This window comes from Cnephaeus nilssonii, assembly GCF_951640355.1.
Source record: "Cnephaeus nilssonii genome assembly, chromosome: 2".
Taxonomy (NCBI): domain Eukaryota; kingdom Metazoa; phylum Chordata; class Mammalia; order Chiroptera; family Vespertilionidae; genus Cnephaeus; species Cnephaeus nilssonii.
In genome coordinates, this window is record NC_137073.1 from 111,715,388 (window position 1) to 111,734,125 (window position 18,738).

The 18,738-nt window shown below is 39.4% G+C and overlaps 1 protein-coding gene across 3 annotated transcripts in view; it reads left to right on the forward strand.

Moving 5' to 3' along the window:
• ZFR (zinc finger RNA binding protein) overlaps window positions 1-17,226 on the forward strand; it is a 68,209-nt gene extending 50,983 nt beyond the window's left edge. For all 3 annotated transcript variants that reach the window (XM_079782195.1, XM_079782196.1, XM_079782197.1), the window contains 3 exons: window positions 12,236-12,347; window positions 12,454-12,551; window positions 13,972-17,226. In XM_079782195.1, coding sequence (XP_079638321.1) covers window positions 12,236-12,347; window positions 12,454-12,551; window positions 13,972-14,151 — 390 coding nt within the window. In that variant the 3' untranslated portion in view covers window positions 14,152-17,226. The remainder of the gene's footprint in view (window positions 1-12,235; window positions 12,348-12,453; window positions 12,552-13,971) is intronic.
• The last annotated feature ends 1,512 nt before the right edge of the window (window positions 17,227-18,738 follow it).

The following is an 18,738-nucleotide window of genomic DNA, read 5'->3' on the forward strand; positions in this document are numbered from 1 at the left end:
GGCGCCACCATCTTTGTGACGGAGTGATGGTTAATTTGCATATTACCTTTTTATTAGATAGGATACTTAACTTTATTTTCCTTTCATAAATGTAGTTTCCTCTTTTAGTGAAAAAACCTGGAGGTCTTAGCGTTTTTAATTTTCTAAGAATTCAGTATTTAAAAAACTGAACTTAAATGTTTCTTTTTTGCATTTTCCTTTTTCTGCTGGTCTCACAGTGACAGTTATTAATTGGCTTTTATATAACAGCAGTACAAAGACTAGAAATGAGCTGTTAATCTCCCTTTGCAGGGTTGTGTTGACATTTTTCTTTTAAATAATGGGTAAAGGTTAGGAATTTAAAAAATTCAGATATATAGATTATTCAGAAATCCTATAATAAAGAGCTAATATGCTATTAGACCGGACGGCAGAATGACCTTCTGGGACAATCTTCCAGGACAATGTTTCGGAACGACCAGTGGGTGGGGAGTGGGGCCATGAGGCAGCCGGGGCTGCTGCGAGGGCCAAGCCCCTTGCATGAATTTCACGCATCGGGCCTCTAGTAATGTATATAATGGTAGGACGTTCATACAATGCAGAAAGGCACAAAATAGGAAGTGATTAAAGGCAGGTTATATCTTAACAGTTTGTTGTGATTTCTTCCAGGGATAAAGGGCATGCATACACATCACATATGCTTTTATATATGTACAAGTATCCCTTTTGATATTTGAACCTCTTTGGTTCCTGAATAGGACAAATTCAGATAGAGAGGGATTCATTCAAAAATATAATTGAACCCTTTGATTCCACAATTGGATTGGATTTGTGAGAGTCGAATAGCCAGGGTTACCTTAAGTCAGTCTCCCTCTCTCCCTCCCTCCCTCTCACAGGAGTGATCATGATATTTTCATTATTTGCAGCATGCTTAACAAAATACATCTTGGAGCTTTTTAAGAAGGACACCTCATTTTCTGTGTTGACTACATGGTATTCCTTTGTATGGAGATGCCATATTTTATTTAACTGGTATCTATTTAGTGGACATTTGGGTTTGTAGTGTTTTGCTATTAAATGTTCATTTTGTCAAACTTTTGTAAGTACTACCAACATACACGTGATAAATTACTAGGGCTGCAATTCCAAGGTCAAAGAACATGTGCTAAAACTTCCAAACACTGTTAGATGGGGGTTTCCTTTATGCCCTCACTCACTGTGGGATGTCATTATACTTACTAACAATCCTATATAATAAAATCCTAGGTGGTGTCATGCCCTCATGTGACATCGTCACAAGATGGCTGGCAGGGGAGGGCAGTTGTGGGTGATCAGGCCTGCAGGGGAGGGGAGGGTAGTTGGGGGCGATCAGGCCGGCAGGGGAGCAGTTAGGTGTCTATCAGGCCGGCAGGGGAGTGGTTAGGGGGCAGGCAGGCAAGCGGTTAGGGGCGATCAGGCAGGCAGGCAGGCAAGCGGTTAGGAGCCAGCAGCCCCGGATTATGAGAGGGATGTCCGACTGCCGGTTTAAACCGGCAGTTGGACATCTCCTGAGGGGTCCAAGATTGGAGAGGGTGCAGACTGGGCTGAGGGACAGACCCCCCCCCACTCCCATGCACGAATTTCATGCACCGGGCCTCTAGTATAATAAGTAAAGCACCATGTCTCCTTTTTTAATGTTCATTTCTTTGAGTGATTGCTGGCATTTGTAATTATTTTTCTCTTTAACTGCCATTTCCTTTGTTACTCAACATTTTCTTAATAATTTATGTCCTTTTTTTAAGAAATTGTCTCTTGTTTGTATTGGAAAATTACTTTCTCTGTCTTTTTATTTGCTTTTCAACTATAGAATTTTTGCTATATAAAAAATTTAAAAATTTTACAACTTCTAACTCCTTAATCTTTTATGACTTCTGGGTTTTCTGTTCTGCTTATAAACTCCTCATGTATTTTTGGTCATAAATCAGTGCTTTCTTCCAGAACCTTTTTTTTTCCCGATCAAATTTTATTTTCTACAAGTGTATGTGTATATATAAATACCTAGCAAAAGCTCCTAGAAGAATATATTCCAATCTACTAGTGGTTGCCTCTGAGGAGTAGGTGGAAGGGATGATTAGAATAGAGAACTGTAATGTTTGGTTTTTACCAGGATAAATTATACATCTATTGTTTATAAAATTAAAAATTAATTTAAAATTACAAATGGATTAAAGATGGATTCAGCTTCATGTTTTATGAGACCAGTTGCCAATCATTTCTTCTTCTTTTTTTAATATATTTTATTGATTTTTTACAGAGAGGAAGAGAGAGGGATAGAGAGTTAGAAACATCTATGTGAGAGAAACATCGATCAGCTGCCTCCTGCACACCCCCTACTGGGGATGTGCCCGCAACCAAGGTACATGCCCTTGACCAGAATCGAACCTGGGACCCTTGAGTCTGCAGGCCGATGCTCTATCCACTGAGCCAAACCAGTTAGGGGTCATTTCAATATTATTTAGCAATTTTTAAAGTAATGATTATCTGTTCTCCCAATCCCCACTGTGAAATATCATCACTATCATGAACAGTGGTTCTCAGCCAGAGGCAGTTTGTCCTCTAGGGGACATTTGGCAGATGCCTGGCACCATTGTCCAAACTGGTCAGCAGCAGCTTGAGGTTGAGAAACCCTGTCAGAAACCAACGTTTCGTTTTCGTGGGCCTGTTTCTACAGCTGTCTTTTATTCCTCAAGTTTGTCGTCTTCTCTCGTACTACGCTTTTAATTATTGAAGCTCCATAGCTTTACAGTTCAGATGGTCCTCTTCATCGCATTCCTCCCTCTCGGTTCTTGAACCCCCATTATAAACACCATCTTGCACAGAAGAATGTTTTGGCTCTCATATGTTTGTTTTTCCAAATGAACTTGACTTACCATTTTGTTCATTTTCTTCCAAGTTCTACTGATGTTTTCTAAGTAGGACTGCATTGAATTAGTAGATTAATTTCGGGAATATCACTTTTATAACATTAACTGTTCCTAGCCAAGAATATGGGATATCCTACTTATTGATATTAATTTTATGTACCTATTTAGATTTGAATAGGATCTGTGCTTGTTGTTACTTTGTATCTAAGTATTTTATCAGTGTTTTCTCATATTGTATTTTCTTATTGTTCATAGATATATAAGCTATTATCTTTGGGTATTAATTTTATAACCCACCACCTAGCTGCATTCCTTTATTTGTAATAATTCTTTTCATGTGATTCCCTTGTGATTTTCTTGTCTTAGAATTTTATGTAGGTCCTGGCCAGGTAGTTCAGTTCGTTCAAGTATCATCCCGAAAAGCCAAGGTTGCAGATTTGATCTCCGGTCAGGCACATAGAAGAAACAGCCAGTGAATGCAGAAATAACTGGGACAACAAATCCACACTTTCTCCCTCCTCCCTCTCTCCCTCCCTTTCTGAAATCCATCAATACATTTTTTTTAAAGGAATCATGTAAAAGTGATATTTTGCCTTCTTTTTCTAACTTAAATCGGTTGGTCTACAACAAATATGGAATTAAAGAAATAATACTTTCCTATGCACGTTATGTTCCTAATTGTATTGAAAATGCTTCTAGTGTGTTAAGTGTATTTAGGATGATGTATACTCTTGAGATACTAGCTTTGTCATGTTAGAAGTATCAATTTTTTTCCTAGATGTTAAGTAATTTTGAATCAGGAATAGAAATTGAACTTTATCAGGTAAATTAACAAGATTTATTGACATGAATGCATAGTTATTTCTCTTTTAATCTGTTAGTATTATGTACTAGAGGCCCGGTGCATGAAAATTCATGCACTGGAGGGGTGGGGTCCCTCAGTCCGGCCTGCCCCCTCTCATAGTCCAGGAGCCCTTAGGGGCAGGAGGCGACCTGGCGATCAGGGGAAGGTGACGCCCCCATCACACCTCTGCTGCTGCCACTGCCGCCAGTGCAAACCTCAGCTGGCCCTGGTTTCCTGAGCCTCCATCCGAGGCTTGCCTGTGCCTCGGGCCAGCCCTGGGCGGCTGGGGGGCTGAGGGGACTGGGGGCTCCGGAAGCAGGCGCACGGCTGAGGGGCCTGGGTGCCGCCATCTTGTGGCTGTTGGCACTGCCATCTTTGAGGGCATGACAGTCAATTAGCATATTTCCTCCTTATTGGCTCTGGGCACCACCATCTTTTTAGGGCGTGAGGGTCAATTAGCATATCTCTTTATTAGATAGGATTATACAAATAGGTGTTCTCATATTTAGCTACATTTGCATTTCAGAGTTAAGTCTTAAATAGTATATGACAGCCTTAAACTAACTATAAAAACAATTTGGGTCCTGGCCAGCTAGCTCAGTTGGTTAGAGCATGGTCCCAATGCACTAAGGTTGCAGGTTCGATCTCCAGTCAGGGCACATACAAGAAACAGCCAATATGCATAAATATGTGCAACAACAAATCGATGTTTCTTTCTCCCTTCCTCTCTCTTAAAAAAAAAACAAAACAAAAACAATTTGAAAGTTTTGTTCTTCTCTAAATTCTGAAACTGTTTAGTGGTATCACAACTATCTGTTCATTTATAGTTTATAAAATTCATGTGACATCATCTGTTCCAATCTTTTTAGGGTTTGTGTGTGTGTGTGTGTGTGTGTTTATTTCTTCTATTGTGATTAATCAATTTTTCTCTCTCCTGGAGTTAATTTTGGTAACTTACATTTTCCTAGAAAAATCAACCAATTCAGCCAGATAACTCAGATTTTTATATAGTAGAGTTTTGCTAACATTTGAAAAATATATTGCAACATATTTATTATAACTTTTTCTGGTTTTAATTTTTCTTTGTTTGATTAGACTAGCCAGTAATAGCAGTGCCATATAGAAGCAATGACAAATGGGTATTTCAGTATTTATTTGTGATCAGAATTCACATAAATTCTCAATCAATTTTAAATATAAAAAATGATAATCATTATAACTGCAAATGTTAAAAATTTTTAGCCTTGGCCAGTGTGGTTCAGTTTGTTGCGCACTGAAAGGTTGCTGGTTTGATTCCAGGTCAGGGCATGTGCCCGGGTTTTGGGCTTGATCCTGGGTAGCGGGTGTGCAAGAGGCAGCCAGTCAATGTTTGTCTCTTACATTGATGTTTCTCTCTCCCTCTCTCTCTCCCTCTCCCTCTCCCTTCCTCTCTGAAGTCAGTAATAAAAAAATATATATATACTTTAAAGTGTTAAAATAAAGAACCTTTGAGTATAAAGTAAGGTGCTGTGCATAAATATAATACATAAATATAATTCATATATATAACATTCTGCAAATGGATTTAAGAATAGAAGTCTGTCATGCATATATCAATATTACTCTCTGTCAACTGGAATATACAAATAGCTTTTGTATATACAATTAACTGTTGTAACGGTACTCAAAATTCTACTTCAATAACATAAACATCTTTATGTGTAAAATGGGAATAATAGTCATATCTATCTCCTAACAGTAATTATGATGATTAAAATTGGTTAATGTACGTAAAGGATCGGAATAGTGCTTAGTATATAATCAGTTACAATGGTGAAGAGGATAATTGTTACTGTTACTATTATTTAACCAGAATTCGTAGTGTTAGGTATTTCTGTTGTTTTAGTCCATTACAGATAAACAGCTGCACTGAATTTTTTTTTTCTGAAAAATTTTTTTAATGCATTCATGTAAGTATAATAGCCCAATTGTAAATCTTTAGTACTGACACTGCTGGTGTATGCCTTTGAGCTTTCCAGTTGTGTACTAAAACAGGTTTTACCAGTTTATATTCCTACTAAATGAACATACCTATGTCACCACAATCTCACCGATTTTTGTGTGGGTTTTTTTTTTTTTTTTTTTACTCTTGATATCTACCAGTACTAGAAAAGGATATTTACTGAAATATAGTTTAAACACACACAAACACACACACACACACACGCACACACACGCACAGACAAAACATAAGTTGAGTCAAACTGACCTGGGTTCAAATCCTAGTCTTTTTACCTTATAATTGTACTAGAAGCCCGGTGCACGAAATTCGTGCACGGCGGGGGGTTGTCCCTCAGCCCAGCCTGCACCCTCTCCAATGTGGGACTCCTGGAGGGATGTCCGACTGCCCGTTTAGGCCTGATCCTGGTGGGATCGGGCCTAAACGGGCAGTCGGACATCCCTCTCACAATCCAGGACTGCTGGCTCCCAACTGCTTGCCTGCCTGCCAGCCTGATCACCCCCTAACCACTCCGCTGCCAGCCTGGTTGATGCTTAACTGCTCCCCTGCCAGCCTGTTTGCCCCCAACTTCCCTCCTCTGCCAGCTTGGTCACCCCTAACTGCCCTCTCCTGCAGGGTTGATCACCTCCAACTGCCCTCCCTTGCAAGCCTGGTCCCTCACAACTGCCCTCCCTTGCAGGCCTGGTCCCTCACAACTGCCTTCCCTTGCAGGCCGGGTGCCTCCCAACTGCCCTCTCCTGCTGGCCATCTTGTGGTGGCCATCTTGTGTCCACATGGGGACAGGATCTTTACCACATGGGGGCAGCTATATTGTGTGTTGCAGTGATGATCAATCTGTATAGTACTCTTTTATTAGATAGGATAGAGGCCTGGTACAGGGGTGGGGCCAGCTGGTTTGCCCTGAAGGGTGTCACAGATAAGGGTGGGGGTTCCCTTGGGGTGTGGGGCGGCCTGAGCGAGGGGCCTGTGGTGGTTTGCAGGCCGGCCACGCCCCGTGGCAACCCAAGGGGAAGCCCTGGTATCTGGAATTTATTTTCCTTCTACAATGGAAACTTTGTAGCCTGGAGCGGAGCCAAGCCTGCTGCTCCCTCCAGGGCGGCAGTCATTTTTGTGGCAGTTAATTCACCTTCTACAATTGAAACTTTGTAGCCTTAAGCGGGTGAGCCCGGCCAGGGTGTGCGGAAAGCTTTGCTTCCCCTGTTGCCGCCGGCAACCCTGGCCTGCTCTCTCAAGCTCCATTCTGCCGCCATTTGTTTGAATTTGTTTACCTTCTATAATTGAAACTTTGTAGCTTGAGTGGAGGCTTAGGCCTGCAACGGCTGTGGAAAGCTTGGCTTCCTCTGTTACCTGGGAAACCTTGCTCTCTGTGGCTGTAGCCATCTTGGATTGGGGTTAATTTGCATACTTGCCCTGATTGGCTGGTGGGCGTGGCCTGGCTGGTGGGCATGGCCTATGTAGCGGAGTGATGGTTAATTTGTATATTACCATTTTATTAGAGAGGATGCCTTTTTTTAACTTTAGCTTTTTTCTTTTAAAAAAAAAGTTTTTATTGATTTCAGAGAGGAAGGGTTAGGGAGAAAGAGAGAAAAATCAGTGATAAGAAAGAATCATTGATCGCTGCCTTCTGCATGGCCCCCACCGGGGATCGAGCCCACAACCTGGGCATGTGACCTGACTGGGAATCAAACTATGACCTCCTGGTTTATAGTTCAACAATCAACCACTGAGCAACACCAGCTGTGCTATAATTGTATGACTTTAGTTTTCTTTTTCTAATCTTTAAAATTATCTATAGATATAAAAGCCTAAGCAACCGAATGACCAGTCAACCAGTCGCTATGATGCGCACTGGCCACCAGATGATAGATGCTCAACGCAGGAGCTGCCCCTGGTGGTCAGTGCGCTCCCACAGTGGGAGCGCCGCTCAGCTGACGGCTGCCAGAAGCCGGGCTCACAGCTGGCAAGCAGCTCCAGTGGTACGAGCCTCTCCGCCCCTCCGCCTCTGCGGCAGCGCTACCAAGCAGCGGCAGGTGCAGCGGCGCCGGGCCCAGGCCCAGGCTCCTCTCTGGCAGCCTGCCGCTTTACACACGACTACATCTCTCGGAGATGTCGTACTGAAGGTTTCGGCCAGCCTGCGGGGATTGTGCCAAAACCAGCAGTCCAACATCCCCCGGGGGTCCCGGATTGTGAGAGGGAGCAGGCCAGGCTGAGGAACCCCACTGGTGCACGAATTCGTGCACTGGGCCTCTAGTAATATAATAATACCTAGTTATAAAAATTAAATGAAATCATGTATTTAAAGTGCTTAGCCGGGTGCCTACCACTTAGTAAGCATTATTACCAGGGATGGGAAGGAAAAGTATGCTTCATGACTCTTTTTTATCTATTTATTTATTTTAAAAATTTGTCTTTATTGTTGAAAGTACTATAGATGTCCCTTTTTTCCCCATTGACCCACTCTAGCCACACCCTAACACCCCCATTCTTTACCCCACCTTCAGCATACTATTGCCTGTGTCCATGGTTTATGGATACAAGTTCTTTGGTTAATTTCTCTCCACCCACCCACCCACTCCCACCTTTCCTCTGAGATTTGTCAGTCTTTTCCATGCTTCTATGTCTGTGGATCTATTTTGTTCTTCAGTTTATTTCTTAGATTCCACATATGAGTGAGATCAAGTGATAACGTGTCTTTCTCTGACTGACTTACAAGTTCTTTTTACAAGGCCAGCATTATACTAATTCCAAAACCAGATAAAGACACTGCAAAGAAAGAGTATTAACCGGCCACTATCCCTGATAAACATAGATGCTAAGTAAAATCCTCAACAAAACATTAGCAGACCGGATTCAGCAATATATTAAAAAGATCATTCGCCATGACCAAGTAGGATTTATTTCAGGGATACAAGGGTGGTATAATATTTGCAAATCAATAAATGTGATACATCACATAAACAAATTCAAAGATAAAAACCACATGATCTTATCAGTAGATGCAGAAAAAGCATTTGACAAAATTCAACACCCATTATTTTTAATAATATATTTTTATTGAATTCAGAGAGGAAGGGAGAGGGAGAGAAACATCAATGATGAGAGAGAATCATTGATTGGCTCCCTCCTGCACACCCCGCACTGGGGATGGAGCCTGCAATCTGGGCATGTGCCCTGGACGACCAGGAATTGAACCGTGACCTCCTGGTTCATAGGTCGTGCTCAACCACTGAGCTACGCTAGCCGGGCAACACCCATTTTTGGTAAAAATTCTCAACAAAGTGGGAATAGAGGGATCATTCCTCAACACAATAAAGGCCATATATGACAAACTTACAGCCAACATTTTGCATAATGGGCAAAAACTAGAACCGCTTCATGACATTTTAAAAACAAATGTTGAAGTTATTGATTTCAAATTATTTAATATGGGGACCTTTTCTCTTTAAATAACTTAAGCCACCAAGATCCTTTACATTACAGCCTAGATATTATTTCTGTAATTTAATTCTTTGATGTTGTCCTTTTACTAGTAAATGCATGTGTTTCAGAGTTATAAATCCACGTATGTTGTACTTTTGTTGCTTTACTAATCGTAGGTATCTGCATGGAGAATAGCCATTTTCTGTAGAAAATTAATATATATATTTTTAAATGTTTCAATTGATTTTAGAGAGGAAAGGAGAGGGAGAGAGATCAATGATGAGACTCATTGATCATCTGTCTCCTACATGCCCCCTCCTGGGGATCTCACCCGCAACCTGGGCATGGACCCAACCTGGAATCGAGCTGTGACTTCCTGGTTAGTGGGTACATGCTCAGGCACTGAGCCACTCCGGCTGGGTGAAAATTAATATTTTTAAATTGCTTGTTTCATAGCAAATGATCTCAGAAGTTAGATTGTTGGCTTAGTTTCATTGTATGTTTAAATATATTGACTTACTGTTTTTCCTAAATAATTCATTTCTTTATTGATTCTTAATTAGTTTCTATCTACCTTTGTATGCAAGTATAACAAATTCCTACTACTTATGATCAGTCAATAAGCAGATTTTGAAAAAGCTTAGTATTACTTGAAACACATTCTCTATCTTGACATATAGGTTATAGGTGATTATTTAATACTTATTTTTCTCTTAACATTATCTAAAGGTACTTAGTAGAAGTTTAGGTATTTATTGAGAGTTGCATATATTACTCAATTTTATATTTTAAGCACAGCATCAGTAAGTAATTTGCTTATTCCCCTTTTATCAGCAGGATTATTATTACACTAGAGGCCCAGAGCAAGAAATTCGTGCACTTGGCAGGGGGTGGGGAGGTGTTCCCTCAGCCCAGCCTGCACCCTCTCGCAGCCCGGGAGCCCTCAAGGGATGTCTGACTGACAGCTTAGGAACGGGCCTAAGCCAGTAATCAGACATCCTTAGTGCTGCTGCGGAGGCGGGAGAGGCTCCTGCCACCACCTCTGTGCTCGCCAGCCATGAGCACGGCTCAGGGCTTCTGGCTGAGCGGTTGAGCATCTGCCCCCTAGTGGTCAGTGTGCGTCATAGCAACTGGTCGTTCTGCCATTCGGTTGATTTACAGATTAGCCTTTTATTAGATAGGATTCTTTCCAAAGGTATTCTGTTTCACAAATATTTATTGAGTATTTTCTATATACTGGCCATTTATGATAGGTGGAGGGGTTCAAAATATATGACATTGACCTTATCCCTCAGAATTTCACAGTCTGTTGGACATCTTAAAATAATACTTTGTTTGGCAAGGAGATATTTATTATACAGTCATAGAGTTGTTTGGAAAACTGAAGCTGATTCCTTAAAATACTGAAATTTTAAAATGAAAATCCTTTTAAAATTTCTTGAATATTTTTCATTCTTGAACTGGATAAACTGAAAATCATGATTTTATTTTAGTTGTTATTTACATGTATCATTTTGAGCATTCACTTAAAAATTTTTCCCAATCTCTCCTGCTGTTGCCAGCAGTAGTCATTTTTTTACTGTTGTTAACATACACACTTAAATGTGTCTCTTTAAATTCCCCTCTCTCTTATAATTTATTCCCAATTTGTTTGGGACTCCAGTCTTCACATGTCCAAACATTTTAAAATTCTTATTTAAAACACCTGAGTAGTAGCTTTGGAGTGAATACTTTTATATAGTTTTTTACCTCTGATTAATAAATCTATGAGCTTTTCAAGCAGACAACTAAAAATGGATTCTCACTAAGGTATTTTCAACTTCAGTATTATTTTAGGGATTTCATTGTATTTCAATTTTTTTTTTTACTTTCTCTGAATTGTTATTGGTAGTTTTATTTAAAATATAAGTTAAAAGCTACACCATGGGTGAACTTTAAACATTATGCTGAGTGAAGAAAGCCAGACACAAAAAGCCACATTTTCATGGTTTTATTTGTATGAAATACCCAGAGCAAAGAAATCTTCAGAATAGAAAGTGATTCAGTCATTGCCAGGGGTAGAGGAAAGGGAGAATGGGGAATGACTGCTAATGGCCATGGAAGGAGTTTCTTTTGTGGCGATGAATGTGTTCTGGAATTAGATAGTGGTTATGGTGAACAACTTTGTAAGTATACTAAAAACTACCGAATTGTAAACTTTAAGAGTGAATGTTCTGGGAATGATATCCCACTTTTAAAAATCTAATTGAAAGCAAATTTTCTAATAAGCCCTTCAAAATACTTCCTGGATTAGCTGCTTTCTAAACCTATACTTTTTACTTTTGTATTTTATTCATTGGCTTAGATTTTAAGTCTCAAATATAATTTACAGTGAAAGCATAATTTGTATTTTCCTTTGGGATAATATAAGTTCAGTTGTGAATTAAATGCAAATTTAGATAATGTACATTGATTGCTTGTAAAGAAAAAACAAAAGTGTTCTTTGCTTAGTAGAAGATTGGCCTCCTGTAACTCCCTGGTATCATCAGTCTGTAGGTTTTAAAGAACAAATGTATGTGAGCCCTAAATATCTAAAGGATAGCAATAATTTAAACAATAAAATACAAAAAAAAACTATTAATCTATTTTTTTTTTTTCATTAAGAATAAATTGTAGCCCTGGCCAGGTAGATCAGTTGGTTAGAGCGTTGTCCCTATGCCAAGGTTGAGGGTTCAATTCCTAATCAGGGCACATGTAAGAATCAATCAATGAATGCATAAATAAATGAACAACAACTTATTTTATGTTGTTTCTCTCTCTCTCACTGTCACCCCCTCCCCTCCCATCCTCTTTCTCTCTCTTCCTCTCTCTCTAAAACCAGTAAATAAAAATTTTTGAAAAGAATAAAAATGTTTTTAAATGTAATTTTTATATTGTGAGTTTTGTTTTCATTATTTGTTTTATTTTTATATTACATGCAATTTTTATTTTCTGTTTTTGTTATTTGTTGTGTGTAACTTTTTCAGTCTTTAAAATTTTAGTTTTTATCAAGTGGTTGATCATTCTATTGTTTGGTAAGCTGTTGAACACATGTTGTATGTTTGTTTGTAGGCTATGGAGCTGCTAGTGGAGAAAGCGATCAGTAGTGCTTCTAGTCCTCAGAGCCCTGGAGATGCACTGAGAAGAGTGTTTGAGTGCATTTCTTCAGGGATTATCCTTAAAGGTAAGTTTTACTTCACTTTTGATGTGTATGTTTGATCATTGAATCAGAACTCTTCTTGCTTTTACGAAAAGCTAATGTTTTTTTCTCACTGTGGTGATTGCTGTAGGTAGTCCTGGCCTTCTGGATCCTTGTGAGAAGGACCCCTTTGATACCTTGGCCACAATGACTGACCAGCAGCGTGAGGACATCACATCCAGTGCACAGGTGAGGGGGTGATCCTAATCCCAAAGCTTTAGTGGCTGCTGCCTCAGGGTTTGTTTCTTTATAACTGTGCTTTAGAAGAAATACTGTGTAGGATTCATTCTTCTGTTTCTTCATTAAGTTGTTTGGAAAACTGAAGCTGATTCCTTAAAATACTGAAATTTTTAAGTTAAGTTCATTAAGTTCTTAAAGGGTAATAGAATTTGAACTAGATTTCACTATTACAATCAAGTTTTATTATTTTAACTCTATGTATGTCTAGTTAAAGTATATTACATAAATATAAAAATAAAGCAGTATTTTCAGTCTTGTTAAATCGGAGTATTAGGTTATATATGAGAATCAGTAGAGAAACGGTATCATCTGCTTTTACAGAAGTGATGTGGTTTGTGGTAATTATTGTTACAATTTAGCCTGTCCTACCACTGGGAAGGCTGTCTCATGTAATTAAAGTGTGGGCTCTGGAGTCAAGACTCCCTGGGTTTGAACACCAGCTCTGCCATCTCATCTGTAAAATGGGGCTAAAAGCAGTGTCTGCCTCAAGCAGGATTGGTGGCAGGACTGAATGAGTTCATGTGTGTAACTAATAATGTGCTTTGCTATGTGCCAGCGAGTCAGCTCTGACCCAGGTGATGTCCACAGCGCCCTGTCCTCAACAGCCCAGCCTCGCTCCTCTGGACTCATGCCTGTGGCTTTTATGCAACCAGTCCCTCTCCTGTTGGTCTTTCTCTTCTCCTGCTGTCTTCTCATAATGTGCCCAAAGTGGGACAGCTTCCATTTGTCACTTTTGCGTCCAGCGGTGTTTCAGGCTTCCTTTGCTCTAGGACCCCCTGACTTGTCTTTCTGGTGGTCCAGAGTATCCATCGAGCTCTCCTCCAACATCATATTTCCAATGAAACCATTTTTTTTTGCTACCAGCTTTCACTGTCCAGATTTCTGTTGCCTATCATCATTGTCATTATCAGTTATCAGTCCTATGAGAAGAATTATGAAAAGGGAAAAGTATGTGAACCTAATGAATGAAAGAAAAAAATTGATCAGTCAAAAACTGCTATAGCTTTCCTTTTTTTTTTATCCCAAAAATATACTATTCTGGCTAAAGAAAATAAAGAGGGGTTAAGAATAGTCTAAACAGCAGCCATTTTGAAAAACAGTGTGACTCCTAGATTTATACCCAACAGAACTAAAAACATGTCCATGAAAAACTTGTACATGAATGTACATAACAACATTATGCGAAATAGCCAAAAAGTGGGAACATCCCAAATGTTCATCAGTTGTTGACTGGGTGGATGAATTGGTTTCAGTTATGAAACTAATACTGTTCACGGTATTTCTTTCATTAAACAGGCGTTTTTACATATGGGGGTATAAACCGAATAAGAATTATTAATTAATCCTACATTCTGACTCTTTGTTCCAGTTTGCATTGAGACTCCTTGCATTCCGCCAGATACACAAAGTTCTAGGCATGGACCCGTTACCCCAAATGAGCCAACGTTTTAACATCCACAGCAACAGAAAACGAAGAAGGGATAGTGATGGAGTTGATGGATTTGAAGCCGAGGGGAAAAAGGACAAAAAAGATTATGATAACTTTTAAAGAAAGTTTCTGTAAATCTGCAGTGTTAAAAATAATAGGTGCCCATTTGTTGGCTTTTTTTTCATTCATAATAATGTCTACTTTAAAAAATTTATCAAGAATTTCATGGAAGAACCAAGTTTTTCTGTGACATTAAAATCTTCATGTACAGTGTTAGGTGTTATATGAATGGAAAGACACCCCCCAAAAATTGTGCTCCAACTAGGGGAAAAAACAATGGTTCAGATCCCCCCCCCCTTCCATTATTTTAGTTACATTTACTGGTTGCCCTAGTTTCTTCTATTTTTGTGTCTTTTATTGACTAGTCTTATTAAATCTTCACTGTATTTAATGCAGTATTTGTACTTCAGTTACTATGTGTACTTTGAGATGTTTATTTAGAGGTTTTGTTTGTTCTTTGACACTAGCTGTTTGTGTTATAGATGATGTCCTTTACTCCTTACTATTTTACAGCAGTATATTTTTTGTAACGTGAGACTGCATAATTTTTTCCTGTTTGTTTTGTTATTCTATATGTGATGAATTATAACACAAAAAGTTATCCTGCCATTTAAGTGCTCAGAACTGAATGTTTCTGCAGATCTTGTGGCATTTGTCTCTCTAGTGTGATATATAAAGGTGTAATTAAGACAGATTTCTGTTAATCTAATCAAGTTTGCTGTTAGTTGTGCATTAGCAGTATAAAAGCTAATATATACTATGGTCTTGCAACAGTTTTAAAGCCTCTGCATAATTAATAAAAATGCATGACATTTTTGTTTTTAATAGACTTTTAAAATTATAATTTTAGGTTTGACACGTAGATCTTTGTACAGTTGACTTTTTGACATAGCAAGGCCAAAAATAACTTTCTGAATATTTTTTTCTTCTGCATAAGTGGAGAGGGCATTTTTCATACTATAAGTGGGCTAACCAATATTTTGAAAAGAACTTTATCATTGTGCAACTAACAACAGTAACTAGCCCTTAATTATGATGACAGTTCCTTGTTGGTGTGTGTGAGATTACTCTAGCGAATATTACAGTATAACACAATTGAATGATTCCTTTCCCCTGTCCCCATACCCTATCTCCCAGAGAATTTACAGTTCTATTAACAGTGAGGTTGATAAAGTATTACTGATAAAAAATTAAGATTATCTAAGGAAAAAAAAAACAGAAAAATTATTTGGTGTGGCCATCTTACATGCTTATGTGTCCTACAAAAAGCTAAATATTCTAGCAGTGGTGTAATGAAAAGTTACATCTTACTGTTGATGTGTGTATGCTCTGGTACACAGGTGTCATTTTCTTGTCACAGCACTACAGTGAAATACACAAATAAAAATTTAAATCATATTATGACTTAAATCTATTATATGTTAGAATTGACATAAACTACTTTTGCTTTGAAATGACTTATGCTTTAGTAAAACTATATTCAAAAGTATTGAGTAGTTATATTTTGTTATTGCTGACAAATGTTTTGTTGCCTGAGCACATAATTTCCAGAAAATTTTATAATTTTCAATACTGTATTGGTTCAATATACTGTAGTCTCTTGAATTGGGTCAGATCATCAGAGTTCTATTGACTTAAAAGCCTGAGCTTTTAATCTTTATGCCATGTACGTCCTATAGATGTGTTTTTAGCCAACCCTCTTTCTGTAGAATTTAAATGCTCAAGACATGGCGTGCAAATAGATTTTTTAAGTATCCCAATTTTGGTCTACTCCACAGGCCTGCCCATCAACCTTTTCCACCCCTCTTTATTCTAAAGAACTTACAAAGCTATATCTGTTTCTAAGGTCAGTGGTTACGTAAAGATGGGAAAATAAAGGAATCTCATCTCCTTTGCTCTGCATTTTTACCTCTTCCTGAGCCAGAAGTCAGAAAGGATATTGTATGTACTATATACAGAATATAGATGGGTGTTATTTGTCCCAAATTCTGTTAGAGACTCCGAGCCAATATTAAAGATTTTAAACAAAGAAATCCTAATTTGACTTCTCTTGAAACATTGGCAGATCTGATGACACAGGACATGTTACTACATGGTATTACTTAGCTAAAGCTGAGGGTAATGGCCACTCCCTGGAGGACAGATTTGAGACAAAGCCTCTTCTGGACAGTGGACCACAGCCTTCTCCTTTGCTCCCTGTTTTCCTACCAGGCTGGCCCTGTGGGCATTTAGTTGTGTCACAGTGCAGATGCCGGCCATTTTGCCTGTGGACTCTCCCAGTCTGTGTGTGTAACCACATCCGTTAAACTGAGGCACAGAGAATCTCTAAAATTACTTTGTTTCAAAATTCTTCAGTTCTGTCATCCTGTGCTGCCTGCACTAGCACACTTGATGTTACCTCGTTGAATGTAAAGGACAGTCATAAAGCAACGCTTTCACTTCCCTCATTGATGGTTTGCAGAGAAATGTCAGAAGGAGGCCTGAAAGTCAAGCAAGCTGCAGCCTGAAGGGCGTCTGTCTTTCAGAGTAGAGACTCAAACCTATCTCCTGAAGATCTCACTTCGGAGCAGCCTGCCCGTCTTCCTGCCTGCACTTTGGTTGGACTGAGAGAAAGAGAAGAAAAGGCTGTGGGAGTTGAGAACAAGATGGGCTAAAAGGAAAATAAGACTTCCCAGATGGCAAGATTCTTAGTTGCATAGGTGCTTCAATTTTTTTATTTTTTGAAATCTTAGTGGACATCAAAAGAGATGAAATGGAGAGGGCTTGGTTTATGGTAAAGTGGAAAGGGAGAGGCAGCTAAATTATTCATTGAGACCCAGTTTTTGAGTTACAGCTCTGGATAAGATGAAGTAAGCACCCTCTTCCCTGTCTCTCTGAATGCAACTATAAAATCTGGATAAAATGCTTCGAGCAGCAGTGTGAGGACTTGGACGTAATTAGTGGCAGAGAGGTTGGAGAGGATCACAAGTGGACTATCAAACTGACAGTTGACCCTCCAGAGGTGAACTCCCTGCCTAGCATGGACACGAGCACAGCCATGGAGGAGTATGGCAGTGTGTGGTAATCAAAGCCCAGATTTCTGGCCAGAGGATGCAAAAGAAGAGCCCCTGGGAACTGGAACATAACTGCAGGTTGGGGGGAGGGAGGAGGGAGGGTAAGTGACCCCGTAAAGTTACTTGTGAGTAATTTTATAATAAGTTTTTTCCCAGGGCTCAACCCAAGTTATTTTGTAAGGCTAACATTACCCTGACACACGATTAAAAAAGAAAAGCTTCAACAATAAAGATTTTTAAAAAAGAAAACAGATGGAAAGTTAAAAAAAAAAATACCTGAAATGCAAGGCTGATTCAATGTGAAAATCAATATATGAATTTTTATAATTTTAATAAACTATTCTAGAATAAAGTTTAAAGAAATAATTGGGAAAGCCATTACAACATACTAGACTAGAAAGTTGATAAAGATGTTCAAATCATTTGAATCTGATTCCACTAAGAATTGGACATAGGCATAAAGATTTACTACCTAAATAGTCAAGAATTGGAAAAATGTGTCCAGCTGGTGTGTCTCAGTGGTTAAGCGTTGACCTATGAACCATGAGGTCACGGTTCGATTCCCAGTCAGGGCACATGCTTGGGTTTCAGGGCTTGATCCCTAGTGTGGAGTGTGCAGGAAGTAGCCAATCAATGATTCTCATCATTGATGTTTCTATCACCCTCTCTCTCCCTCTCTGAAATTAATAGAACATTTTTTAAAAATTGGGAAAATGGGACATCCATATAGTGGATCTCTACAAATAATGATGTAGCTATGTATCAGCAAGCTGAGACGTTCACAAATAGCATGTGCGAAACCAGCATCACTTTTGCGATACATGCGTATGCATATGCACACACATACATAGGAAAAGTCCTAACAAAACTATTGACATTGGTTACTCTGGGGTACGAGATCCTGGATGACTTTTTCAACTGGTTCAGATGTTTTGACTGAACAAAAAATACTTTGGTAATAAGATAAAAACTTTTATTAGCATATTTTTAATGCTGGATTTACTCCTGGGCCACACGTTTTTGTTCAGTTTCTTCTGGGATATCTTTCTGTGCAGCCTCCTCTTCTGGTTTAGGAACACTCTGCTCCTTTTCAGTAAGGATCATCTCAGAGGGCAGGGAGCGCGCGTGTGCGGGCTCATCCGCCCGTGAGCTTCAGGCTCTGCACCTCATCTCGGAGCTGTGTTCACCTGCCTGCCCAGTGACCGGAGTCTACACCGAACCCTGAGCTCAGCACTGCTCTGCATTCTAAGCATGTGCAGCAGGAAATGCCGCACTCTGCATCCAGCCCCCGCACACGTGGCTTCCGTCAGGTGACACCCCCAGGTACTTGGTGGCTTTTCCAATAGGCACGCCCTTGATGGCCCAGGCACTTTCACAGGTGTTCTTAGAGTGAACATGACGACTTGAACCTCTGGATTTGCCTGATTTCATGGGGGTTTCTGGGTCAAGTGAATAGTGAACCATTTTCAGCGGTCATTTCAGCCCAAAAACCTCCCTCTAAAAGGGTAAATGACAATGTACAGGGATGGACAATTCTCAAAAGAAGTATATATTCTCAAAAGAAATAGAAATGGCCAATAGCCATGTGAAAAAT